General features: G+C 50.9%; 1 protein-coding gene across 1 annotated transcript in view; it reads right to left on the bottom strand.

Annotated features, from left to right (window-relative positions):
- Positions 1-27,499, bottom strand: part of LOC147113121 (polypeptide N-acetylgalactosaminyltransferase 14-like) — a 327,805-nt gene that overhangs the window by 197,435 nt on the left and 102,871 nt on the right. Inside the window, 1 exon segment of the mRNA XM_085998011.1 lies at positions 10,627-10,796. Within this exon segment, the coding sequence (XP_085854137.1) occupies positions 10,627-10,796 (170 nt within the window).

Genomic DNA, 27,499 nt, shown 5'->3' with positions numbered 1-27,499 from the left:
GAAAAGCCCGCGCATCCACTTAAATACTTCCCAGACAGGAAGTGCTCCCGGCAGCCTGTCCCTGCGGGAAACAAGTTGCTGGAGGAAAGGGCCCCCGGCTGGGGGCTTCTGCTTAGACTGTCTGTGCCGCCGTGAGCGGATTATGTCCAGTGGTGGCGTGTCGCCACACCCCCATGATTACCATATTGCTCTTGTTAAATGCACTTCTAATCTCTTGGTTGATACTGTGCCCTACATTACCATTACTGTTTGGTGGCCTATACACAACTCCCACCAATGTTTTACGCCCTTTGCTGTTTCTTAGCTCCACCCAAATTGATTCCAGTTCTACATCACGATCTGCCAAGCCAAGATCTTTTATCTCTACCGATCTCATCCCTTATTAACAGCGCTACGCCACCTCCTTTTCCTTTTTGTCTGTCCTTCCTAAATGTTGAGTACCCTGGAACATTCAGTTCCCAGCTTTGGTTACCCTGCAACCATGTCTCTGTAATGGCAATTACATCATACCCATTTACTTCTATTAGTGCCATTAATTCATCCACCTTGTTGCAAATGCTACGTGCATTTAGATAAAGTGCCTTCAACTTTGCGTGTTTAATATTTTTCTGCACTTTGATCTTTACTGTTGGCCTTTGTTTCTGCTCCCTACTAGTTTTGCTGACTACTTTTCTAACTTGCACTTCCAGTTTTGTTTCTCTCTGTTCTGGGCCCACACTTAGGTTCCCAGCCCCCTGACAAACTAGTTTAAATCCTTCCCAACAGCACTAGCAAACCCCCCTGCGAGGATATTGGTCCCGGTTCTGCCGAGGTGTAACCCGTCCAGCTTGTACAGGTCCCACCTTCCCCAGAATCGGTCCCAATGCCTCAGGAACTTAAATCCCTTCCTCCTACACCATCTCTCCAGCCACGCATTAATCTGGTCTATTCTCCTATTTCTGCTCTTGCTAGCACGTGGCCCTGGGAGTAATCCCACAGCTGAGGTCAGGAACTTGACAGACTGTGAGCGAAATGGAACCCACATCCTCGAGTCTGAGGACACTCCAACTCAAGCTGCCCTTGCATGGCCTACATGAATGAGTTCTTAAAACATTCTCAGTAACGCCATCAGTGAGGTGAAGGCTCACACCTCAACGTGAATCTGTTATGCAGTAACCTCCAATTCTCTTTCAACTTCCTCACGGACTCTGTTCTACATTTTCTGTTTTTGAACGGGAGATTATCAGAGGCTCCTTGCGCAAGTTTAGAATGTTCTCTCTTAAGGTGCCTTGGCTTAGTAGGTAGCGCTCTCATCTCTGAGTCAGAAGGTCGTGGGTTCAAGTCCCACTCCAGAGACTTGAACACAAAATCCAGTGCAGTACTGAGGGAGCGCCGAACTGTTGGAGGTGCCATCTTTCGGATGAGATGTTAAGCTCCATCTGCTCTCTCAGGTGGACGTTAAAGATCCTATGGCACTATTAAGAAGAGCAAGGCAGTTCTCCCCAGTGTCCTGGCCAATATTTATCCCTCACCAACATCACTAAAAACAAATGATCTGGTCATTATCACATTGCTGTTTGTGGGACCTTGCTGTGTGCAAATTGGCTGCTGTATTTCCTACATTACAGCAGTGACTCCACTTCAAAGGTATTTCATTGGCTGTAAAGCGCTTTGCTGCGTCCTGAGGTTGTGAAAGGTGCTATAGAAATATAAGTTCTTTCTTTCCTTCTGCGACTATGAATGCGAATATGTGCCTTTAATCTGCAGCTACTCTGGGAGGGGCGGTTGCAGACTGGCACAATGAAGCCAAGCTCCCCGTTTGCCCAATGCTTATTCCATTGTCACGGGGCGGGGAGATCGGGACACCTCCCCCCACCCCCAGAGTCTTATGTGAAATGTTCAAGCTCAGTGGTTCCACAGGAATGAGCGGCTCCCAGTGAACATCACAGCTGTCAGAGAGCTCATTAGAGCCTGTATGAGGAATCACTGAAAGCGGCAGCTCTTTGTCTCTGACTGATGGACTCGGCCAACATGGGAAGTGGCAGGTGGGAATGTCGTTTTCTGGAGAAGTCATTACCAAGGAGATGAGTTGCACCGATTATTTCTCAATGTCAAAGAAGGATCGGCTCAGAGTTTTCAGTTAACCACCCACTTCTTGGCTGAACCTCATTATTATTTCAGTATCAGTCCTCGAGTTTCCGATTGGTGCGTGACAGAATCTTCCGGAATGAAAATTTGAATATAAGACCTGCCGTCCAATTCAGCTCAGGCTGACAGGATGCTGTCTGTCGAAGTATAATGTGTTGGCCATGTCAGCCGTGACTCTGTGGATAGCTCTCTCACCTCTGAGTCAGAAGGTTGTGGATTCAAGTCCCACGCCAGAGACTGGAGCATAAAATCTAGGCTAACACTCCAGTGCAGTACTGACGGAGCACTGCATCGTCGGAGAGGCAGTACTGACGGAGCACTGCATCGTCGGAGAAGCAGTACTGACGGAGCACTGCACTGTCGGAGAGGCAGTACTGAGGGAGCGCTGCATCGTCGGAGAGGCAGTACTGACGGAGCACTGCATCGTCGGAGAGGCAGTACTGACGGAGCACTGCATCGTCGGAGAGGCAGTACTGAGGGAGCACTGCATCATCGGAGAGGCAGTACTGACGGAGCACTGCATCGTCGGAGAGGCAGTACTGAGGGAGTGCTGCACTGTCGGAGGGGCAGTACTGAGGGAGCGCCGCACTGTCGGAGAGGCAGTACTGACGGAGCACTGCATCGTCGGAGAGGCAGTACTGACGGAGCACTGCATCGTCGGAGAGGCAGTACTGACGGAGCACTGCATCGTCGGAGAGGCAGTACTGAGGGAGCACTGCATCGTCGGAGAGGCAGTACTGAGGGAGCACTGCATCGTCGGAGAGGCAGTACTGAGGGAGCGCTGCACTGTCGGGGGGCAGTACTGATGGAGCACTGCATCGTCGGAGAGGCAGTACTAAGGGAGCGCCGCACTGTCGGAGGGGCAGTACTGAGGGAGCGCCGCACTGTCGGAGGGGCAGTACTGAGGGAGCGCCGCACTGTCGGAGGGGCAGTACTGAGGGAGCGCCGCACTGTCGGAGGGGCAGTACTGAGGGAGCGCTGCACTGTCGGGGGGCAGTACTGAGGGAGCGCCGCACTGTCGGAGGGGCAGTACTGAGGGAGCGCCGCATTGTCGGAGAGGCAGTACTGAGGGAGCGCTGCACTGTCGGGGGGCAGTACTGAGGGAGCGCCGCACTGTCCGAGGGGCAGTACTGAGGGAGCGCTGCACTGTCGGGGGGGCAGTACTGAGGGAGCGCCGCACTGTCGGAGGGGCAGTACTGAGGGAGCGCCGCACTGTCGGAGGGGCAGTACTGAGGGAGCGCTGCACTGTCGGGGGGCAGTACTGAGGGAGCGCCGCACTGTCGGAGGGGCAGTACTGAGGGAGCGCCGCACTGTCGGAGAGGCAGTACTGAGGGAGCACTGCACTGTCGGAGAGGCAGTACTGAGGGAGCGCTGCACTGTCGGAGAGGCAGTACTGAGGGAGCGCCGCACTGTCGGAGAGGCAGTACTGAGGGAGCGCTGCACTGTCGGAGAGGCAGTACTGAGGGAGCGCTGCACTGTCGGGGGGCAGTACTGATGGAGCACTGCATCGTCGGAGAGGCAGTACTGAGGGAGCGCCGCACTGTCGGAGGGGCAGTACTGAGGGAGCGCCGCACTGTCGGAGGGGCAGTACTGAGGGAGCGCCGCACTGTCGGAGGGGCAGTACTGAGGGAGCGCCTCACTGTCGGAGGGGCAGTACTGAGGGAGCGCTGCACTGTCGGGGGGCAGTACTGAGGGAGCGCCGCACTGTCGGAGGGGCAGTACTGAGGGAGCGCCGCACTGTCGGAGGGGCAGTACTGAGGGAGCGCTGCACTGTCGGGGGGCAGTACTGAGGGAGCGCCGCACTGTCGGGGGGCAGTACTGAGGGAGCGCTGCACTGTCGGGGGGCAGTACTGACGGAGCACTGCATCGTCGGAGAGGCAGTACTGAGGGAGCGCTGCACTGTCGGAGAGACAGTACTGAGGGAGCGCTGCACCGTCGGAGAGGCAGTACTGAGGGAGCGCCGCACTGTCGGAGGGGCAGTACTGAGGGAGCGCCGCACTGTCGGAGGGGCAGTACTGAGGGAGCGCCGCACTGTCGGAGGGGCAGTACTGAGGGAGCGCCGCACTGTCGGAGGGGCAGTACTGAGGGAGCGCTGCACTGTCGGGGGGCAGTACTGAGGGAGCGCCGCACTGTCGGAGGGGCAGTACTGAGGGAGCGCCGCACTGTCGGAGAGGCAGTACTGAGGGAGCGCTGCACTGTCGGGGGGCAGTACTGAGGGAGCGCCGCACTGTCCGAGGGGCAGTACTGAGGGAGCGCTGCACTGTCGGGGGGCAGTACTGAGGGAGCGCTGCACTGTCGGGGGGCAGTACTGACGGAGCACTGCATCGTCGGAGAGGCAGTACTGAGGGAGCGCTGCACTGTCGGAGAGGCAGTACTGAGGGAGCGCTGCGCTGTCGGAGAGGCAGTATTGAGGGAGCGCCGCACTGTCGGAGAGGCAGTACTGAGGGAGCGCTGCACTGTCGGAGAGACAGTACTGAGGGAGCGCTGCACTGTCGGAGAGGCAGTACTGAGGGAGCGCTGCACTGTTGGAGGGGCAGTACTGAGGGAGCGCCGCACTGTCGGAGGGGCAGTACTAAGGGAGCGCCGCACTGTCGGCGGGGCAGTACTGAGGGAGCGCTGCACTGTCGGGGGGCAGTACTGAGGGAGCGCCGCACTGTCGGAGGGGCAGTACTGAGGGAGCGCCGCACTGTCGGTGGGGCAGTACTGAGGGAGCGCTGCACTGTCGGGGGGCAGTACTGAGGGAGCGCCGCACTGTCGGAGGGGCAGTACTGAGGAAGCACTGCACTGTCCGAGGGGCAGTACCGAGGGAGCGCTGCACTGTTGGAGGGGCTGTACTGAGGGAGCGCTGCACTGTCGGAGGGGCAGTACTGAGGGAGCGCTGCACTGTTGGAGGGGCAGTACTGAAGGAGCGCTGCACCGTCAGAGGGGCAGTACTGAGGGAGTGCTGCACTGTCGGAGGGGCAGTACTGAGGGAGCGCTGCATCGTCAGAGGGGAGTACTGAGGGGCTGCTGCACTGTCAAGGGGGCAGTACTGAGGGAGCGCTGCACTGTCCAAGGGGCAGTACTGAGGGAACGCTGCACTGTTGGAGGGGCAGTACTGAGGGAGCGCTGCACTGTCGGAGGGGCAGTACTGAGGGAGTGCTGCACTGTCCGAGGGGCAGTACTGAGGGAGCGCTTCACTGTCCGGGAGCAGTACTGAGGGAGCGCTGCACTGTCGGAGGGGCAGTACTGAGGGAGCGCCGCACTGTCGGAGGGGCAGTACTGAGGGAGTGCTGCACTGTCAAAGGAGCAGTACTGAAGGAGCGCGGCACTGTCGGAGGGGTAGTACTGAGGGAGCGCAGCACTGTGGGAGGGGCAGTACTGAGGGTGCGCTGCACTGTCGGAGGGGCAGTACTGAGGGAGCGCTGCACTGTCGGAAGGGCAGTACTGACGGAGCACTGCATCGTCGGGGGGACAGTACTGAGGGAGCACTGCACTGTCAGAGGGGCAGTACTGAGGGAGCGCTGCATCGTCGGAGGGGCAGTACTGAGGGAGCACTGCACTGTCAAGGGGGCAGTACTGAGGGAGCGCTGCACTGTCGGAGGGGCAGTACTGACGGAGCACTGCATCGTCGGGGGGACAGTACTGAGGGAGTGCTGCGCTGTCGGAGGGGCAGTACTGAGGGAGCGCTGCACTGTCGGAGGGGCAGTACTGAGGGAGCACTGTACTGTCGGAGGGGCAGTACTGAGGGAGCGCTGCACTGTCGGAGGGGCAGTACTGAGGGAGCACTGTACAGTCGGAGGGGCAGTACTGAGGGAGCGCTGCACTGTCGGAGGGGCAGTACTGAGGGAGCGCTGCACTGTTGAAGGGGCAGTACTGAGGGGGCGCTGCACTGTCGGAGGGGCAGTACTGAGGGAGCGCTGCACTGTCCGAGGGGCAGTAGTGAGGGAGCACTGTACTGTCGGAGGGGCAGTACTGAGGGAGCGCTGCACTGTCGGAGGGGCAGTAATGAGGGAGCGCTGCACTGTCCGAGGGGCAGTACTGAGGGAGCACTGTACTGTCGGAGGGGCAGTACTGAGGGAGCGCTGCGCTGTCCGAGGGGCAGTACTGAGGGAGCACTGTACTGTCGGAGGGGCAGTACTGAGGGAGCGCTGCGCTGTCCGAGGGGCAGTACTGAGGGAGCACTGTACTGTCAGAGGGGCAGTACTGAGGGAGCGCTGCATTGTCCGAGGGGCAGTACTGAGGGAGTGCTGCACTGTCCGAGGGGCAGTACTGAGGGAGCACTGCACTGTCCGAGGGGCAGTACTGAGGGAGCGCTGCACTGTCCGAGGGGCAGTAATGAGGGAGTGCGGCACTGTTGGAGGAGCAGTACTGAGGGAGCGCTGCACTGTCCAAGGGGCAGTACTGAGGGACCGCTGCACTGTCCGAGGGGCAGTACTGAGGCAGCGCTGCACTGTCCGAGGGGCAGTACTGAGGGAGCGCTGCACTGTCGGAGGAGCAGTGCTGAGGGAGCGCTGCACTGTCGGGGGGCAGTACTGAGGGAGCGCTGCACTGTCGGAGGAGCAGTGCTGAGGGAGTGCTGCACTGTCCGAGAGGCAGTACTGAGGGAGCGCTGCACTGTCGGAGGAGCAGTGCTGAGGGAGCGCTGCACTGTCCGAGAGGCAGTACTGAGGGAGCGCTGCACTGTCGGGGGGCAGTACTGAGGGAGCGCTGCATTGTCCGAGGGGCAGTACTGAGGGAGCGCTTCACTGTCCGGGAGCAGTACTGAGGGAGCGCTGCACTGTCGGAGGGGCAGTACTGAGGGAGCGCCGCACTGTCGGAGGGGCAGTACTGAGGGAGTGCTGCACTGTCAAAGGAGCAGTACTGAAGGAGCGCGGCACTGTCGGAGGGGTAGTACTGAGGGAGCGCAGCACTGTGGGAGGGGCAGTACTGAGGGTGCGCTGCACTGTCGGAGGGGCAGTACTGAGGGAGCGCTGCACTGTCGGAAGGGCAGTACTGACGGAGCACTGCATCGTCGGGGGGACAGTACTGAGGGAGCACTGCACTGTCAGAGGGGCAGTACTGAGGGAGCGCTGCATCGTCGGAGGGGCAGTACTGAGGGAGCACTGCACTGTCAAGGGGGCAGTACTGAGGGAGCGCTGCACTGTCGGAGGGGCAGTACTGACGGAGCACTGCATCGTCGGGGGGACAGTACTGAGGGAGTGCTGCGCTGTCGGAGGGGCAGTACTGAGGGAGCGCTGCACTGTCGGAGGGGCAGTACTGAGGGAGCACTGTACTGTCGGAGGGGCAGTACTGAGGGAGCGCTGCACTGTCGGAGGGGCAGTACTGAGGGAGCACTGTACAGTCGGAGGGGCAGTACTGAGGGAGCGCTGCACTGTCGGAGGGGCAGTACTGAGGGAGCGCTGCACTGTTGAAGGGGCAGTACTGAGGGGGCGCTGCACTGTCGGAGGGGCAGTACTGAGGGAGCGCTGCACTGTCCGAGGGGCAGTAGTGAGGGAGCACTGTACTGTCGGAGGGGCAGTACTGAGGGAGCGCTGCACTGTCGGAGGGGCAGTAATGAGGGAGCGCTGCACTGTCCGAGGGGCAGTACTGAGGGAGCACTGTACTGTCGGAGGGGCAGTACTGAGGGAGCGCTGCGCTGTCCGAGGGGCAGTACTGAGGGAGCACTGTACTGTCGGAGGGGCAGTACTGAGGGAGCGCTGCGCTGTCCGAGGGGCAGTACTGAGGGAGCACTGTACTGTCAGAGGGGCAGTACTGAGGGAGCGCTGCATTGTCCGAGGGGCAGTACTGAGGGAGTGCTGCACTGTCCGAGGGGCAGTACTGAGGGAGCACTGCACTGTCCGAGGGGCAGTACTGAGGGAGCGCTGCACTGTCCGAGGGGCAGTAATGAGGGAGTGCGGCACTGTTGGAGGAGCAGTACTGAGGGAGCGCTGCACTGTCCAAGGGGCAGTACTGAGGGACCGCTGCACTGTCCGAGGGGCAGTACTGAGGCAGCGCTGCACTGTCCGAGGGGCAGTACTGAGGGAGCGCTGCACTGTCGGAGGAGCAGTGCTGAGGGAGCGCTGCACTGTCGGGGGGCAGTACTGAGGGAGCGCTGCACTGTCGGAGGAGCAGTGCTGAGGGAGTGCTGCACTGTCCGAGAGGCAGTACTGAGGGAGCGCTGCACTGTCGGAGGAGCAGTGCTGAGGGAGTGCTGCACTGTCCGAGAGGCAGTACTGAGGGAGCGCTGCACTGTCGGAGGAGCAGTGCTGAGGGAGCGCTGCACTGTCCGAGAGGCAGTACTGAGGGAGCGCTGCACTGTCGGGGGGCAGTACTGAGGGAGTGCTGCACTGTTGGAGGTCTTTCGGATGAGACGTTAAACAGAGGCCCCATCTGCCCTCTCAAGTGGACATAAAAGGCCTGGGGGAAGAATTGGGTTGGTTTGCGTCTCTCAGGAACAGGGCGCAAAGCTCCTAGCGGCTGGCGCGGCGCCGCTAACGCCTCCCGTGAAATTCAGCGGGAGGTTAGTGGTAGCTGGTAGCGCCCTGCCACACTGCACCGCCAGCAATGAAGTCATCGGCGTGTGCAGCGCCCTGGCCGCAAACTTCCCTTGCTCCTCCTGACCTATCGCCGGACAATATGTTCGACAGGGTCAGGGTGTGTTTTTGCAGCGGCGGCGGTGCTACTTAAAGGGCAGGTGTCGGGCGGCCATTTTTATTTTGGCTGACTGCCAGCACCTGCCCCCTTTGCCTTTTTTATGCAGGGTGCCGGCTGTGATCGCTCAGCCCAGCGCTCCTCTTGAGTGCAGGGCTGTTTTCACGGCACCCTGCTCCCCGGTGGTCCTGCGGGGCCCCGGTGCACGCAGCGCTAGGCCCCTTCCCTTTAATCAGGGGAGGAGGTCTCAATGATGCGGCGCTACGTGCCGATGTGCGTAGCGCTGTTGCACCTAGTGCCGCGAACTTCAGTAGTAGTGCCCCAAGAAGGAGGTGGAGCGCTTGCAGTAGCACCCCGCCTCCTGCTTGGGGCGCTACTACTGGGCCGCCTCCCAATTTTTCCCCCCAATTTCGAAGAAGAGCAGGGGAGTTCTCGCCGGTGTTCTGCGCAATATTTATCCTTCAACCAACATCACTAAAAAAACAGATTATCTGGTCATTATCGCATTGCTGTTTATGGGAGCTTACTGTGCACAAACTGGCAGCTACGTTTCCTACATTACAATCAAGACTGCTGGAAGTTGTTCAACCATGGGGAGCACCACAGCCAAGCCTGATTCTGACCTCAGCTGTGCCTCTCTGTCACCATTTGAAACTTACAAAATTCTAACAGGACTGGACAGACTAGATGCAGGAAGGATGTTCCCGATGGCGGGGAGTCCAGAACCAGGGGTCACAGTCTAAGGATAAGGGGTAAGCCATTTAGGACAGAGATGAGGAGGAATTTCTTCACCCAGAGAGTGGTGAACCTGTGGAATTCTCTACCACAGAAGACAGTTGAGGCCAATTCATTATATATATTCAAGAAGGAGTTAGATATATTTCTTAAGGCTAAAGGGATCAAGGGATATGGGGAGAAGGCAGGGACAGGGTACTGAATTTGGATGATCAGCCATGATCTCATTGAATGGCGGAGCAGGCTCGAGGGGCCGAATGGCCTACTCCTGCTCCTATCTTCTATGTTTCTATGTTTGCCGGATAGAGATCAGGAGCGGAGGTCCTGGCTGTCTTTGCTCACTCCTGAGCCTACCATGTCAAGGCCAGCTGCTACAGGCCAATCGCAGGCCAAGTTCTGCTCAGCACAGAGGCAGCAGACTGGATACAGTGGTGTAGCCGTTAGGTTACTGGACTAACAAATCCAGGCACGCAAGTTCAAATCCCACCATGGGCAGTTTGAGAATTTGAATTTGGTTTTAGAAAAGTCTGTAAATAATAAGGTGGTATCAGTAAAAATGACCATGAAGCTGTCAGAGAGTCATAAAAATCTAACTGGATTCATGTCAGTTAGGGGAGGAAGGAAACTTACCTGGACCAGCCAGGTACAGGTGACTTCAGTCCCACACCAACAGCCCCCTGAAGTGGCCCAGCAGGTTGTATCAAACCGCTATCAGAAGGCCTCACCACCAACTTCTCAGGGCAACTAGGGATGGGCAATAAATGCTGGCTTTATCAGTGATGCCCACATTCTGAGAATGAATAAATAAAGGGCTAAAACCTGGGACTAGTCTGTGTGGCCCCCAGTACCAGACCGACCAGCGCATTTACCCCTTCAGCGGTCTAAGCACCTTTTTACATAAAATGTACAGCACAGAAACAGGCCATTCGGCCCAACAGGTCTATGCCGGCGTTTATGCTCCACACGAGCCTCCTGCCCCGCTTCTCCATCTAACCCCATCAGCATAACCTTCTATTCCTTTCTCCCTCATGTGCTTATCTAGCTTCCCCTTACTACAATGCATTTGATGGACTATGGCGGATTACTGAGGTGCAAGAGTTCTGTGCACACCATCACAGTGAGATGAGGCAATGAGAAGCCAACGTGAAGTACCTGTAATGCCTGGTGTCCCTGATCGCCCGATTGCTGGGAACCCTCCCACTCTCTCGGTGGTTGAAGGCGTAGCGTTTGTAAGGGTCTTCACCGGGTCGCCAGCGTTTGGCCTCGAGGTACCTCCTCTCATCGAAGGCATCGAACTGTTCTTCAGAGTCCTCCAGGGAGTCCTGAGCAGGGAAATCAGATCGTTCAGGTTTGTGGTCGTGTAGTGGTTATGTTACTGGACTAGCAATCCAGAGGCCTGGACTAATTAATCCACGTAGAACATGAGTTCAAATCCCACCATGGCAATTTGAGAAATTCGATTCAGTTTATTAAAAAATGTGGAAATAAAAAGCAGGTATCAATAAAAGTGACCATGAACTGGGCGTTCCTCCCCCAGAACTGGCACCAATCACCAGAGTGTGCAGCCTCTGGGGTAAGGTGACTTTCATGGGTGCAGAGGAGCTTGCCTTTGATAGGCAAGGCAGGGAACCTTCCCCAACCCAACAACCCCATGACTTTCATGGCCTGAGTCTTTACGCAACAGTGTCAAAAGTGGTTTCAAAGAATAATTAGATATTTATGTAGTGAATAATCTAATTCCTCATTATATATCCTTCTTGAAGAAGTAACATAAAGGCTAGATAAGGGTAATGCAGGAGATGTAATATATTTGGATTTCCAAAAGGCCTTCGATAAGGTACCACATAGTAGACTCAAGACTAAGATCAGAACATATGGAGTCAGGGGCCAAGTTACAGAATGCATAGCAAGCTGGCTACAAAACAGAAAACAGAGAGTAGGGGTTAAAGGTAGTTACTCATATTGGCAAATGGTGGGAAGCGATGTTCCACAGGATCAGTGCTGGGACCACTGTTGTTTACCATTTACATAAACGATTTGGACTTGGGAATCGGAAGTACAATTTCGCCAAATTCGGGGGTGTAGTTAATACAGAGGACTGCGACAAAATGCAGATTATGAAAGGGTTTGATAGGGTAGACATAGAGAAGATGTTTCTACTTGCAGGGGAGACCAGAACTAGGGGCCATAAATATAAGATAGTCACTAATAAATCCAATAGGGCATTCAGGAGAAACTTCTTCACCCAGAGAGTGGCTAGAATGTGGAACTCGCTACCACAGGGAGTGGTTGAGGTGAATAGCACAGATACATTCAAGGGGAAGCTACTACTGAATTTACAGTGGAAGGGGGCGTTAACGGGACGCTAAGGGGTTAGCGATGGGGCGCGCCAAATGCAGCGACGCCCGCGAACTTCAGTGCCGGTTTAGCACTGGCGCTAACTCTTACCGCCTGGACCTCTAGCGCCTCGCAGATCGTGATGTCATAAAGTGCGCGGCATCCCGTTATCGCCCCGGATGTGAAATTGCTGCCCGCCCCCGCCCGGTTGTATCGCCGGGCGTGAACAACGGCAGGAAGAGGAGGCGTTGTCACCTCGGCTGACTGCTGGGGGAGCGCTAATTAAAGGCAATGGTTTTCAGGTAGGCCAACCGTTATTATTTGCACCAGTCTGGTGCCTGCTGAAAGTTTTTAATGTTTCATTGCTGCAAGATGTCCAAGCCCTTCACTTTGTGAGAGTGTTTGGTGCTGTAATGTCAGTCGCCCAGGTCGCCTTGCAAAACAGAACTGCCGACAAGTAGGCTGTGCACCATCATTGGCCCTTCCCTTTAAGTGAGGGAAGCAGCCTCTGATGCCGTTAGCGATGCGCTCCAAATTGTTCAGCGCTCTGCCGCTACCGCCCCGTTCCCGGACTTTAGCGCCCTAAGAGAAGCGGTTAGCGCTTGATTTATCGCTCCACTTCCCTCTCGGAGCACTAAAGCTGAATTTCCCGGCAGGGGAGAATCATTAGCGCCTGGCGCTACCTTTTCTACTTTTCAAAAGTTAGCGCCCCAAGCGGGGCGATACCGAATTTCTAGCCCGCTAGCGGCTAATAGCTACTCCAGTCTAAATTCAGGGCCAGCCAAGAGTCTACAACCAAACTGACCACACCAAGGGGAACAGTACTGAATGTGTCTGCAGTCTGGCTACTCTAGGATAGTCTCTTTGTTTCTATCCTCCACTGAGACCACTTTTAATAAAATAATTGCTTGCAAGAGTCCTTTGCACATACCAAGAACCGATGGAGGGGAAGCACCAGAACAAAGTCCCTATTACCTTGGGCAATCATTGCTATTCGAAGCAGAGACTAAGAGAGTGTCTCTGTACTGTAAATATTTTTTGAATGCACTAATGGTGTGCTGAGCGTGGGCTGCATATTCTTGTAAATAGCTCCTTGAATTCCCTGAGGCAGTCAGTCGAGATTCTTCACCTTACAAGTGATGATCTGACACTCGCCCAGCAGAGTCTATTAAACATGTCATTGAGTTGCATGAGCATAAGTGGATTGACACCAGAGGTCAGAGAGGAGGCTGCAGACCGGAGGAAGGTTTCAAACTCTGATTGATCTGTGAATAATGAGCTGCTGTTCAAGGGAGGATGGAATTTTGACAGGAACAGTCAGTGAAGAAACTTTAAATAAAGGAAAGTTTGCTGAATTTTATGCTCCTCGGTATGAGAGGTGTCAATGCTGCCTTTCCTTCTTCTGCTTATCCAAAGTCAGTTTAAAGCCTCTTGAATGACACAACACAGGTCAAATACAGATAGAGCTTCCCCCCAACCGTGACAGTCTGACATTTCTGCTTCACGCATTGCTTATTCTAATTAGTAATCTTGGCATAGAATCAGCCAATTATTGAATAATTGTTATTGAATCATTCTTGGGTCCTGCCCACTGAGAACTGGGTTCAAACTTTCAGAACTCTTTTCATGTAAGAGCCCGGTCCCCAGAGTGCCAGCACAACAGCTAGCCCCAGAATAGTTAGATGAGACTTTGTGGAGATTTAAACTCAGGGAGTGACAATGAACGAAGAGTGAGTGGGCACGCTCGCTTTCTCAAAACATTTTTTAAAACTCTGCTTAAGTTTAAAATGTTGCTCGGGGAGTCTAACAGATCTGGGTCGACTTTAAAACCAGCTTGACAGTGCACCGGAACTAAAATCCTTGTGGTGTGGGATGGCATCCCCGAGGGGATCAGGGTTCCTCTGTTTCTAAGATTATACTGTTACTTCTGTGTCTCCATCATTGCCAGTCAATGGGTGGAATATTTAGCCCTTAAAAAATAGACTTACATTTATATAGCGCCTTTCACCGCCTCAGGGTGTAGTCACTGTTGTAATGTAGGAAACGCGGCAGCCAATTTGCGCAGAGCAAGTTCCCTGCTCATCTTCAAAATGGTGCCATGGGATCTTATTGGTCTACCTGAGAGAGCAGATGGGGCCTCGGTTTAACGTCTCATCCGAAAGACAGCACCTCCGACAGTGCAGTGCACCCTCAGTACTGTATTGGAGTGTCAGTCTGGATTATGTGCTCAAGTCTCTGCAGTGGGACTAAAACCCCTTCTGATTCAGAGGCAAGAGTCCTATCACTGACCCACAAATGTACATAAAGGGAACATATAATCTCCTGCAATAAGGAGCAACACCAGACAGCATGAATAGTGGTGCAGGAGAGTGTGAATGCTGTCTTGGCAGATGAAAGTAACTGGGGAGAAATGATGTGACATTGCAAGTCTTGTTATGTGCCTAGGCCCAAAGAAGATGATGCTTTATTTGGAAAGGGTATTGGGCACACGTGGTGATGAATGCTGAGTATTGGAGATACATGCTACTTAACCTGATGACTCTTGGTGACTGAGCTGTGGGTCACGAAGACAAGTCTTTTGTCTCACAGCCGGGTTTGTCGTCTTCTTCTGATTGCTGCCTGCTCCGGGGGCTTCGCCTCTTTGTTGAGCAAAGTAGGGCTGGACACAGCAGGCTATCGAAATCTTGGAGGCCTTGGCCAGGCAGTAAAGAAGCACCCTACCGATTTATCCAGGTTTCTGAACAACTGCTTGAGCACAGATGGTGCACTTGATTAAGATGTGATGGACATGAACACCACATTTTGGTTCTCCTCAGGCCTTGTCCTTGGGTTTCACAGTGAACCAAAGCACGCCTGCAGTGCCTCTCCTTGGTTGCCTAGCAGCCGTCCCAGCAGTCTTCATTTTCCCAGGGTGCCGAGATGCCCCACTTGCCTTATGGGATCTCTCCTCATTCAACAACAACAACTTACTTGCATTCATAATAGAGCAATAAAACGACCCAAGGCGTTTCACAGAGGTGTAAGGAAAACTGGAGGCTGAGCCACAGAAGGAGCGTGGCCAAAGGCTTGGTCAGAGAGAGGTGGAGGGGTTTAGGGAGGGAATCCCACAACATCGAGTCTGGACTGTTGATGGTACAGCCACCAATGGTGGGGTGAAGAGAGAGGGGGATACACAAGAGGCATCAAACGTGCAGCATTAATGGGCCCAGTGTACAACTGTGGTGCCCAAGAGGTTTCTGGAATTTAGGAACAGGAGGAGGCCATTCAGCCCCTCGAGCCTGTTCCGCATTCAATTAGATCATGGCTGATCTGTATTTTAACTCCATCTACCCGCCTTGGTTCCGTAACCCTTAATACCCTTGCCTAACAAAAATCTATCAATCTCCGTTCTGAAATTTTCAAATTGACCCTCAGTCTCAGCAGCTTTTGGGGGAGAAAGTTCCAGATTTCCACTACCCTGTGCGTGAAGAAGTGCTTCCTGACATCACCCCTGAACGGCCTGGCTCTAATTTTAAGGTTATGCCCCCTTGTTCTGGACTCTCCCACCAGAGGAAATAGTTTCTCTCCCTCTCCCTATCAATACATTTTAATCATCTTCAACACCACAATTACCTCACCCTTTAATCTTCTATGTTCAAGGGATTACAAGCCTAGTCTGTGCAACCTGTCCTCATAATTAAACCCTTTTAGCCCCGGCATCAACTTTGAATAACGCTGGCTCCATGAGCTGCCGTGGGACAAAGGAACTCTGGTTGGTGCCAGGATATTCATCCAAACAATTCAGCTTGTGTGGTCACCAAACATAGAAACATAGAAGATAGGAGCAGGAGTAGGCCATTCGGCCCCTCTAGCCTGCTCCGCCATTCAATGCGATCATGGCTGATCATCCAAGTTCAGTACCTGGTCCCTGCTTTCTCCCCATACCCCTTGATCCCTTTAGCCTTAAGAAATATATCCAACTCCTTCTTTAATATATTTAATGAATTGGCCTCTACTGCCTTCTGTGGTAGAGAATTCCACAGGTTCACCACTCTCTGGGTGAAGAAATTCCTCCTCATCTCTGTCCTAAATGGCCTACCCCTTATCCTTAGACTGTGACCCCTGGTTCTGGACTCCCCGACCATCGGGAACATCCTCCCTGCATCTAGTCTGTCCAGCCCTGCCAGAATTTTATAAGTTTCAATGAGATCCCCTCTCATTCTTCTAAACTCCAACGAGTACAAGCCCAATCGACCCAATCTCTCCTTGTACGTCATTCCTGCCATCCCAGGTATCAGTCTGGTGAATCTTCGCTGAACTCCTTCCATGGCAAGAATATCCTTCCTCAGATAAGGCGACGAAAACTGCACACAATACTCAAGGTGTGGTCTCACCAAGGCCCTGTACAACTGCAGCAAGACATCCTTGTTCCTGTACTTGAACCCTCTCGCTACGAAGGCCAACATACCATTTGCCTTCTTAACCGCCTGCTGCACCTGCATGCTTACCTTCAGCGACTGGTGCACAAGGACACCCAGGTCTCGTTGCACTTCCCCTTCTCCCAATCTATTGCCATTCAGATAATAATCTGCCTTCCTGTTTTTGACACCAAAGTGGATACCCTCACATTTATCCACGTTATATTGCATCTGCCATGCTTCTGCCCAATCACCCAACCTGTCCAAATCATCCTGTAGTTTCTCGGCATCCTCCTCACAGCACACACGCCCACCCAGCTTTGTGTCGTCTGCAAATTTGGAGATATTACATCTGGTTCCCTTGTCTAGATCATTAATATATAATGGGCCAGAAATTAGGATCGGGAGCTTGCCGCGCGTGCAAGCCCCCGATGTGCACTCACCCTGCGCGCCGACATCTGAAGCCCGGGCCTGCTTGCATTTCCTGTCACTGGTCCGATTCAGATGTCGGCGCGATGTGCTTACCTGATCCAGCGGCGTAGTTAGTGTGATGTGCCGGCTGGGATCAGGTGAGCACTCTGCAGCCAATCAGGGGAGGGGAAACTCATTCATGAGTTCGATAGTAAAGACTGTCAAACTCATGAAAAGTTCGGGCGCCCAAAAGACTAGCTTAATTTTAATTAAAAATTTAAAAAACATCCCAATAATTAAATAAACTATAAATAACTTTAAAAAAACTATTTAAAACGATTAATAAAATTTTTGAAAAAAATAATTTTTTACGAAATCGGGTCTAAAAATAAACTTACCTTACTGTAAAGTCCTTAAAAACAATGAATCTATGGAAAAAATGTAATAATTTTAAATAATAGACCACTTACCTGCAAGAATCCACTCCTTACGCCTCCTTTTTTCATTTCCAAAAAGTCCAGGCCCTTGCACACGCGCAAACCTGTCAAAAAGAAGGAAGTTCAACACGTGCGCGCAGAGTCCTGCGCGCACGCGTTGGACCTCTTAACCCCTTGGTTCGATGGAGAGGAAATGCCGGTTTCCCGCGCATGCGCTGTGCATGCTGAAATCCGGCACTTCCAATGGGCCCACGCGTGAGTACACCCTCCGTACTCACGCGTTGGGACCGGAATTACTGGTCCATTGTGAATAGCTGGGGTCCAAGGACCGATCCCTGCGGTACCTCACTAGTCACTGCCTGCCACTCGGAAAAAGACCTGTTTATTCCAACTCTTTGCTTTCTATCTGCCAACCACTCGGAGCAGCAGAGAGCAGCGAGGAGGAGCCCGGCTTAAAAACCGGCGGCAGTTGCGAGGCCCGACCACTCGGAGCAGCAGAGAGCAGCGAGGAGGAGCCCGGCTTAAAAACCGGCGGCAGTTGCGAGGCCCGACCACTCGGAGCAGCAGAGAGCAGCGAGGAGGAGCCCGGCTTAAAAACCGGCGGCAGTTGCGAGGCCCGACCACTCGGAGCAGCAGAGAGCAGCGAGGAGGAGCCCGGCTTAAAAACCGGCGGCAGTTGCGAGGCGTACCAAATCAACAGCAGAGGAGAGGGGTAAATAGTAATCAGTGTGTGACGTCACCAGGGAGCAGCTGGTGCAGTCGGGAGAGCAGGAGGCCAGTAACTCTTATATAGGTGGAGCTGTTGCTAAACCCGAAACACTACAGTGTAGTGTCTCCCACCCTTCCACCTCCTCTAACCTTTTAGGGGTTAGGGGAAGTTGAAAAGGTAGGTTCAATTTATTTTATTTCAGGAGCCTAACCTAGGTGGAAAAGGTTCCAGGACAGGAGGCGGCAGTGAAAATACACCAGAAAACAGGTAGGTGACTGGTTGGTGAGTACTTTCACAAACTTATTCTAAGTAGAATTCAATAATTAAGCTAAATCGTAGTAAATAAAAAGGTATTGTAAGGGTTAAGTCATGGAAGGGCAACTCAGACCCGTGTCATGCTCCTCCTGTGCCATGTGGGAAATCAGGGACACTGTCCCTGACAACTATGTGTGCAGGAAGTGTGTCCAGCTGCAGCTCCTAGCGGACCGCATGGCGGCGCTGGAGCTGCGAATGGACTCACTCTGGAGCATACGCGATGCTGAGGATGTTGTGGATAGCACATTCAGTGAGTTGGTCACACCGCAGGTAAAGGCTAGCTCAGACAGTAAATGGGTGACCAAAAGGCAGGGTAAAGGCAGGAAGGTAGTGCAGGAGTCACCTGCGGTCATCTCCCTCCAAAACAGGTTTACCGTTTTGGGTACTGTTGGGGGAGATGACTTATCAGGGGAAGGCACCAGCAGCCAGGTTCAGGGCACCATGACTGGCTCTGCTGCACAGAAGGGCGGGAAAAAGAGGGATAGGGCTATAGTGATAGGGGATTCAATTGTAAGGGGGATAGATAGGAGTTTCTGTGGCCGAGACCGAGACTCCAAGATGGTATGTTGCCTCCCTGGTGCAAGGGTCAAGGATGTCTCGGAGCGGGTGCAGAGCATTCTGAAGGGGGAGGGGGATCAGCCAGTTGTCGTGGTACATGTAGGTACCAACGATGTAGGTAAAAAGAGGGAGGAGGTCCTACAAGCTGAATTTAGGGAGTTAGGAGCTAAATTGAAAAGTAGGACCTCAAAGGTAGTAATCTCTGGATTGCTACCAGTGCCACGAGCTAATAAGTTTAGAGAGAGTAAGATAGATAAGCTAAATACGTGGCTTGAGCAGTGGTGCAAGGGAGAGGGATTTAAATTCTTGAGGCATTGGAACCAGTTCTTGGGGAGGAGTGACCTGTACCAAGGGGACGGTCTACACCTGAACTGTGAGGGAGCCGATGTCCTCGGGGTAATATTTTCTAGGGCGGTTCGGGAGGATTTAAACTAATTTGGCAGGGGGATGGGAACCTAGGTAGTGGAAAAGAGGGAAGTCATATGAAGTCAGAAATAGATGGTAGAAAGGTGAGAAGCAATAAGCAAAGGAGAGAAACACAAAGGGCCAAACTAATTCATAATGAGAGTGTGAAAAAAGCAAGCCTGAAGGCTTTGTATCTTAATGCTAGAAGCATTAGGAACAAGGTGGATGAATTAGTTGTGGAAATAGAGGTAAACAAGTATGATTTGATTGGGATTACAGAAACGTGGCTGCAGGGTGGGCAAGGCTGGGAACTTAACATCCAGGGATATACAATATTTAGGAAGGATCGGCAAAAAGGTAGGGGAGGTGGGGTAGCATTGCTGGTAAAGAAGGGGATTAATGCAATGGAAAGGAAGGATATTAACTCGGATGAAACGGAATCTGTATGGGTAGAAATGAGAAATAGCAAGGGGAGGAAAACGTTAGTGGGTGTGATATATAGGCCTCCAAATAGTAATATGGAGGTGAGGGAAGGCATAAAAAGGGAAATTAGAGAAGCGTGCGATAAGAGCACAGCTGTCATCATGGGTGACTTTAATTTACATATTGATTGGACTACCCAAATTAGTAAAAATTCTGAGGAGGAGGAATTCCTGGAATGTTTTCGGGACGGTTATCTGGACCAATATGTCGAGGAGCCGACTCGAGATCAGGCCGTTTTAGACTGGGTATTGTGCAATGAGAAGGGACTTATCAGCAATCTTCTTGTACGAGGCCCCTTGGGTCAGAGCGATCATAATATGATCGAGCTCTCAGTCGAGATGGAGAGTGAGGAAATTGAATCAGAGACTAAGGTCCAGAACTTAAATAAAGGGAATTACGAGGGTATGAGACGGGAATTGGGTAAGATTGATTGGGTGGTGTTTCTGGGGGGATTGACAGTGGATAGACAATGGCAAGCATTCAAAGATAGAATGGAAGAATTCCAGAACATGTTTATACCGGTTTGGCATAAAAATAAACCTAAAAAGGTGACTCAACCGTGGATAACGAGGGAAATTAGGGACAGCATAAAATCAAAAAAAAGGGCATATCAACTGGCAAAAAAAAGCACCAGACCGGAAGATTGGGGGCAGTACAGGATACAGCAAAAGAGGACAAAGGGATTAATCAGGAAGGGGAAAATAGAATACGAAAGTAAACTTGCAGCAAACATAAAGACAGACTGCAAAAGCTTTTATCGGTATATCAGGAGGAAAAGACTGGTAAAATCCCAAGTCGGTCCCTTGCAGTCCGATTCGGGAGAATATATAATGGAGAATAAGGAAATGGCAGACCAATTAAACTCATACTTTGGTTCTGTATTCACAAAGGAGGACACAAATAACCTCCCAGGAATATCGGCAAACATAGGGACTAATGAGAGGGAGGAGCTGACAGAAATTAGTATCTCTAGGGATATGGTGTTGGGTAAGTTGAGGGGACTGAAGGCCGACAAATCCCCGGGGCCTGATAAACTACATCCTAGGGTACTTAAGGAGGTGGCCCTGGAGATAGCAGATGCTCTAAGGATTATCTTCCGGAACTCCATTGACTCGGGAACAGTACCCGTGGATTGGAGGGTAGCTAATGTTACCCCAATATTTAAAAAGGGGGGTAGAGAGAAAGCAGGGAATTATAGACCAGTAAGCCTTACATCGGTTGTGGGCAAAATGCTAGAGTCCATTATTAAGGATAAAATAGCGGAGCACTTGACAAATGGGGAAAGGATCGGACAGAGTCAACATGGATTTACAAAGGGTAAATCGTGTTTGACTAATCTGCTGGAATTTTTTGAGGAAGTAACTGGTAAAATAGATGGGGGAGAGCCAGTGGATGTGGTGTACCTTGACTTCCAGAAAGCCTTCGATAAGGTTCCACACAAAAGATTATCATGCAAAATTAAGGCTCATGGAATTGGGGGCAAAGTATTAACGTGGATAGAGAACTGGCTGGCGGATAGAAAACAGAGAGTTGGAATAAACGGCTCGTTTTCGGAGTGGCAGGCAGTGACCAGCGGGGTGCCGCAAGGATCTGTCCTGGGACCCCAGCTGTTCACAATATATATAAATGATCTGGATCAGGGAATTGGATGCAATATTTCCAAATTCGCTGACGACACTAAACTAGGAGGAGGGGTGGGCTCTGATGAGGATGTCAGGAGGCTACAGTGCGATTTGGACAGGTTGGGGGAATGGGCGGATACGTGGCAGATGCACTATAATGTGGATAAATGCGAGGTTATCCACTTTGGGGGTAAAAACAGGAGGGTAGATTATTATCTAAATGGCAATAGATTGGGAGATGGGGAAGTGCAGAGGGACCTGGGTGTTCTTGTGCACCAGTCACTGAAGGAGAGCATGCAGGTGCAACAGGCGATTAAGAAGGCAAATGGTATGTTGGCCTTCATATCAAGGGGGTTCGAGTATAGGAATAAGGATACCTTACTACAGCTGTACAAGGTGCTGGTGAGACCGCATCTGGAGTATTGTGTACAGTTTTGGTCGCCCCATCTGCGGAAGGATGTTCTTGCCATGGAAAGAGTGCAACGGCGATTCACCAGGCTGATACCTGGAATGGCGGGAATGACCTACGAAGAGAGATTAAATAGTTTGGGCTTGTACTCACTGGAGTTTAGAAGATTGAGAGGGGATCTCATCGAAACATATAAAATTATGGCAGGCCTGGACAGGCTGAATTCAGAGAGAATGTTTCCAATGGCCGGGGAGCACAGAACCAGGGGCCACAGTCTAAAAATAGCGGGCAAATCATTTAAAACAGAGATGAGGAAGAATTTCTTCACTCAAAGAGTGGTGAGCCTGTGGAATTCCCTGCCACAGAGGGCTGTGAAGGCTAATTCAATAAATATTTTCAAGAGAGAATTGGATATATTTCTGAAGGCTAAGGGGATTAAGGGTTACGGAGAAAAGGCGGGGACGGGGTACTGAACTGGTAAGATCAGCTATGATCTCAGACGAAGATCAGCCATGATCTCATTGAATGGCGGAGCAGGCTCGAAGGGCCGAATGGCCTACTCCTGTTCCTATCTCTATGTTTTCTATGTTTCTCTATCCAAGTCAATACCTTGCCCCCAATCCCATGTGCCTTAACTTTACACGCTAATCTCTTATGTGGGGCCTTATCGAAAGCCTTCTGAAAGTACAAATACACCACATCCACTGGTTCTCCCTTATCTATTTTACTAGTTACATCCTCAAAAAATTCCAGTAGATTAGTCAAGCACAATTTACCTTTTGTAAATCTATGTTGACTTTGTCTGATCCTGTCACTGTTTTCCAAGTGCTCTGCTATTACATATTTTATAATGGACTCTAGCATTTTCCCCACTACCGATATCAGGCTTACCGGTCTGTAATTCCCCATTTTCTCTCTACCACCTTTTTTGAATAGTGGGGTACATTAGCTACCCTCCAATCCAGTACTGTTCCAGGTTGTTGGAAGATGATCAGCAATGCATCTACTATTTCTAGGGCCACTTCCTTAAGTACCCTAGGATGTAGATTATCAGGCCCTGGGGATTTATCGGCCTTCAATCCCATCAATTTCCCTAACACCATTTCCCTACAAATACTGATTTCTTTCAGTTCCTCCCTTTCATCAGACCCTATGTTCCCCGACATTTCTAGGAGTTTATTTGTGTCCTCCTTTGTGAAGACAGAACCAAAATATGTATTTAAATTGTTCCCCATTATAAATTCCCCTGATTCTGACTGCAAGGGACCTACGCTTGACTTCACCAATCTTTTTCTCTTCACATATCTATAAAAGCTTTTACAGTCAGTTTTTATGTTCCCTGAAAGCTTACTCTGATATTCTATTTTCCCTTTCTTAATTAATCCCTTTGTCCTCCTTTGTTGAATCCTAAACTGCTCCCAATCCTCTGGATTACTGCTTTTTTTGGCCAATTTATATGTCCTCTCCTTGGATCTTATGCTATCCCTAATTTCCCTCGTTAGTCACGGTTGAGTCACTTTTTTGTTTTATTTTTATGCCAAACTGGGATGAACAAATTCTGTAGTTCATCCATGCGGTCTTTAAATGTTTGCCATTGCCTATCCACCATTAACCCTTTGAGTGACATTGCCCAATCAATCAATCCTACCCAATTCACGCCTCAGACCATCGTAGTTTCCTTTATTTAAATTCAGGACCCTAGTCTCTGAGTCAACTACTTCATTCTCCATCTTAATGAAGAATTCGATCATATTATGATCGCTCCGACCCAAGGGGCCTCGTACAACAAGATTGCTAATTAATCCTTTCTCGTTACATAATACCCAGTCTAAGATGACCTGATCTCTGGTTGGTTCCTCGACATATTGGTCCAGGAAACCATCCCGTAAACACTCCAGGAATTCCTCCTCCACAGTATTGTTACTAATTTGGTTAGCCCAATCTATATGTAGATTAAAGTCACCCATGATGACTGCTGTGCCCTTTTTGCACGCTTCTCTAATTTCCCTTTTAATGCCATCCCCAACCTCCGCATTACTGTTTGGAGGTCTATATACCACTCCCACTAACGTTTTCTGCCCCTTGGTATTTCTCAGTTCTACCCATGCCAACCAACTGCATGTTCATGGAGTGACATAGAATCATCGTAGAATCAGAAATTTATGGCACAGGAGGAGGCTATTCGGCCCATCGTGTCTGTGCTGGCTGAAAAAGAGCGATCCAGCCTAATCTCACTTTCCAGCTCTTGGTCCGTAGCCTTGTAAGTTAGAGCACTTCAAGTGCACATCCAAGCACTTTTTAAATGTGATCAGGGTTTTCGCCTCTACCACCCTTTCAGGCAGTGAGTTTCAGACCCCCACCACCCTCTGGGTGGAAAAATTTCTCCTCAACTCCTCTCTAATCCTTCTACCAATTACTTTAAATCTATGCCCCCTGGTTATTGACTTCTCTGCTAAGGGAAATAGGTCCTTCCTATCCACTCTATCTAGGCCCCTCATAATTTTGTACACCTCAATCAAGTCTCCCCTCTGCCTCCTCTGTTCCAAAGAAAACAAGCCCAGCCTATCCAGTCTTTCCTCATAGCTAAAATTCTCCGGTCTTGGCAACAGCCTTGTAAATCTCCTCTGTACCCCCTCGAGTGCAATCATATCTTTCCTGTAATATGGTGACCAGAACTGTATGCAGTACTCTAGCTGTGGCCTAACTAGTGTTTTATACAGTTCTCGCGTAACCTCCCTGCTCTTATATTCTTTGATTCGATTAATAAAGGAAAGTATCCTGTAAAAGAATCTTCGCCTCTGTGTGCAGCATGTGGTTGAACACGTCCAGATATAATAGTCTAGCCATGTGGGGGTGGCTGCTTAAAGTGCAAATGCACCTGCCTGGCATATCTCCTCTGACGCTCCTCATCCTCCTGAAGCTACAACTAGACATCATTCAGTGGGCAGGTGAGCACAGATTCAGTAGGTCGTCAGGGAGGGTCCCGGAGGTTTCCCTACCTTCCTTTGTCCAACAACAGCAATAGAAACCGGGGCCTGCAGACACCAGAAACAGCAATGTACCTTTAAGAGCAAGGACCCCACTGAAGGGAACAGGTGTCCTCTGCAGCGCCTGTTTATAAAGAGGGGTTTTGGCCTATGGAGCACTGATCAAGGGGCTTCCCTCGCATTATAGGATCTTTTCTAACTTATCAAAAGTGGAGCCTTACTTGGGCCTTTGTTGCATGCGTCGGGTACTCCGCAGGGCTCAGTGTGCCGGGGAGCCGGCACCCGATGATTGAAATAGGTATTATCAACCCCCATGTTCTATTCCCCATCACTGACATCGAAAAGTACTACAACAGTACTGCAATTCCCATCATCAGTTCAGCAGCGACGATGGGGCCGAATTAATTCCATCCATTGTTGTCGGTTCTGAACTAGGCGGGCTGCTGTATCTGTAACCCTTTCTGTGACAAGTCACTCTTGGCATTCTCTATTCAGCGCTTCCTCCGCTTCTTGTTCCATGTATCTCTATACGCAGGGCCATAGAAAGAAAGAACTTGTATTTCTATAGCGCCGTTTACGAACAAAGCACTTCACAGCCAAGGAAGTACTTTTGAAGTGTAGTCACTGTTGTAGTGTAGGGAAACACAGCAGCTAATTTGCGCACAGCAAGGTCCCACAAACAGCAATATGTTAATGACCAAGTGATCTGTTTTAGTGATTTGATTACGGTACAAATGTTGGCCAGGACAACAGGGAAAACTCCCCAGCTCTTCTTCGAATAGTGCCGTGGGATCTGTTACGTCCACCTGAGAGAGCTGACGGGGCCTCGGTTTAACGTTTCATCCAAAAGACGACACCTCCGACAGTGCCGCACTCCCTCACTACTGCACTGGAGTGTCGGTCTGGATTCTGTGCTCAAGTCTCTGGAGTGGGACTTGAACCCACAACCTTCTGACCCAGAAGCAAGTGTGCTACCAACTGAGTCATGGCTGACACTACAGAAGGTATTCTAGCTCTTTTACTTCTTAAAGTGTGCCCAATCGCACTTCGTCTTCCTTGGATCTGCTGTCAAAGCCATGTTCTTACTGTATAATTCTTGATTCTTTGCATCCTGGATACTCCCAGTATTCCTCTCAACCAACTCATCTCTGCTGTTAGTATCTTTTGCTCAGCAACTTTTCTCATGTTCCAGCACTCAGATCCATGTAATAAAATGGGGGATAACCATCGCTTTATATACTCCTCCCTTTATTTTAACCAAAATATCTTTCCCTTCCATATCCTGCTTAATCTTCCAAAAGCAGCAGAAACGATTCCAATCCCTTCTTTTGATGTCTTCTTCACAATTCCCGTTCACTGACACGAACACACCAAAGTGTACAAACTCTTCCACCTGTAAAATTACCCAATTTTAAAAGCAGGAAAAAAGGGTCTGATTGGTGACAAATCATCCAATGATTACCATTCTTCGGGCATGTAACTTCCATTGCATCACTTGCATGTCACGCCGCCAAGGTCAGTGTCATACTCATGTGAGTGCACAGAGATCATGCTTTAATGTGTAAATGGCGGTTGTTGTTACCCATGCTCCTTAGCTTGGGCGAAACCACTCCGTAACCACAGCAACAGAATACCTACTCCACTGAAGAGCAAGGGCCAAATGGTCATCTGACGAGGGGTCATCGACCTGAAACGTTAACTCTGTTTATCTCTTCACAGATGCTGCCTGACCTGCTGAGTATTTACAGCATTTTCTGTTTTTATTTCAGATTTCCAGGAACCGCAGTATTTTGCTTTTGTATTTGGCCAAATGGTCACTATTGTTTGCTGCACTCCTTGCCCGCAGTAAAACCACACCGTGAGCATTTGCCGAGCAAACCAATCTAGACTCTTTCTTTGCCAACCTGGGAAGGTGGGCACGCCTGATGCCGTAACTAAGATCCCACAGCATCATATTGCTAGATCTCCGAGTGCAACTCGACTCATCTCCTGCAGGGAGCTTGTGTTGCTCCGGCAACAGTCGTGAAAAATTAACAAAGGGCTCCTTCCATTTAGTGTAAGTTTCCAACGCGCGCGGTGTTAAATGTTCTTCCCACAGATGTTCTTTCAGGATTGTACGGGTGCCACTATCTGCATGTACTGCATATTTAATTTACAAATACATCGTGGCTAATCCTTCCAGTGGGACTATCAGACTGCATCTTTCTAATAAATTATTGAGACTGGAATATTAAATATTTTAAAAGCCATCTGCTTATTAGTTGGAAGCCCAGCCCCAAAATAGTAATAGGAGTCGTAGGATGCAGGAGGTGTAAAATAGCATGAGGCACAGGGTAGAAAGAGGCAAAGGAGAGAAAGAGGTAAAGGATAGAAAGAGGTAAAGGAGAGAAAGAGGTAAAGGAGAGAAAGAGGTAAAGGAGAGAAAGAGACAAAGGAGAGAAAGAGACAAAGGAGAGAAAGAGGTAAAGGAGAGAAAGAGACAAAGGAGAGAAAGAGGTAAAGGAGAGAAAGAGACAAAGGAGAGAAAGAGACAAAGGAGAGAAAGAGACAAAGGAGAGAAAGAGACAACGGAGTGAAAGAGACCACGGAGAGAAAGAGACAACGGAGAGAAAGAGACAAAGGAGAGAAAGAGACAAAGGAGAGAAAGAGACAAAGGAGAGAAAGAGGTAAAGGAGAGAAAGAGACAAAGGAGAGAAAGAGACAAAGGAGAGAAAGAGACAAAGGAGAGAAAGAGACAAAGGAGAGAAAGAGACAAAGGAGAGAAAGAGACAACGGAGAGAAAGAGACAAAGCAGAGAAAGAGGTAAAGGAGAGAAAGAGACAAAGGAGAGAAAGAGACAAAGGAGAGAAAGAGACAAAGGAGAGAAAGAGACAACGGAGAGAAAGAGACAAAGGAGAGAAAGAGACAAAGGAGAGAAAGAGACAAAGGAGAGAAAGAGACAAAGGAGATAAAGAG

The sequence above is a fragment of the Somniosus microcephalus genome, chromosome 9 (genome assembly GCF_052327205.1).
Source record: "Somniosus microcephalus isolate GS21.2 chromosome 9, FLI_Smic_1.0, whole genome shotgun sequence".
Lineage (NCBI taxonomy): Eukaryota > Metazoa > Chordata > Chondrichthyes > Squaliformes > Somniosidae > Somniosus > Somniosus microcephalus.
Note: the sequence above shows the minus strand (reverse complement) of the source record. Positions and strands in the feature narration are given on the sequence as shown.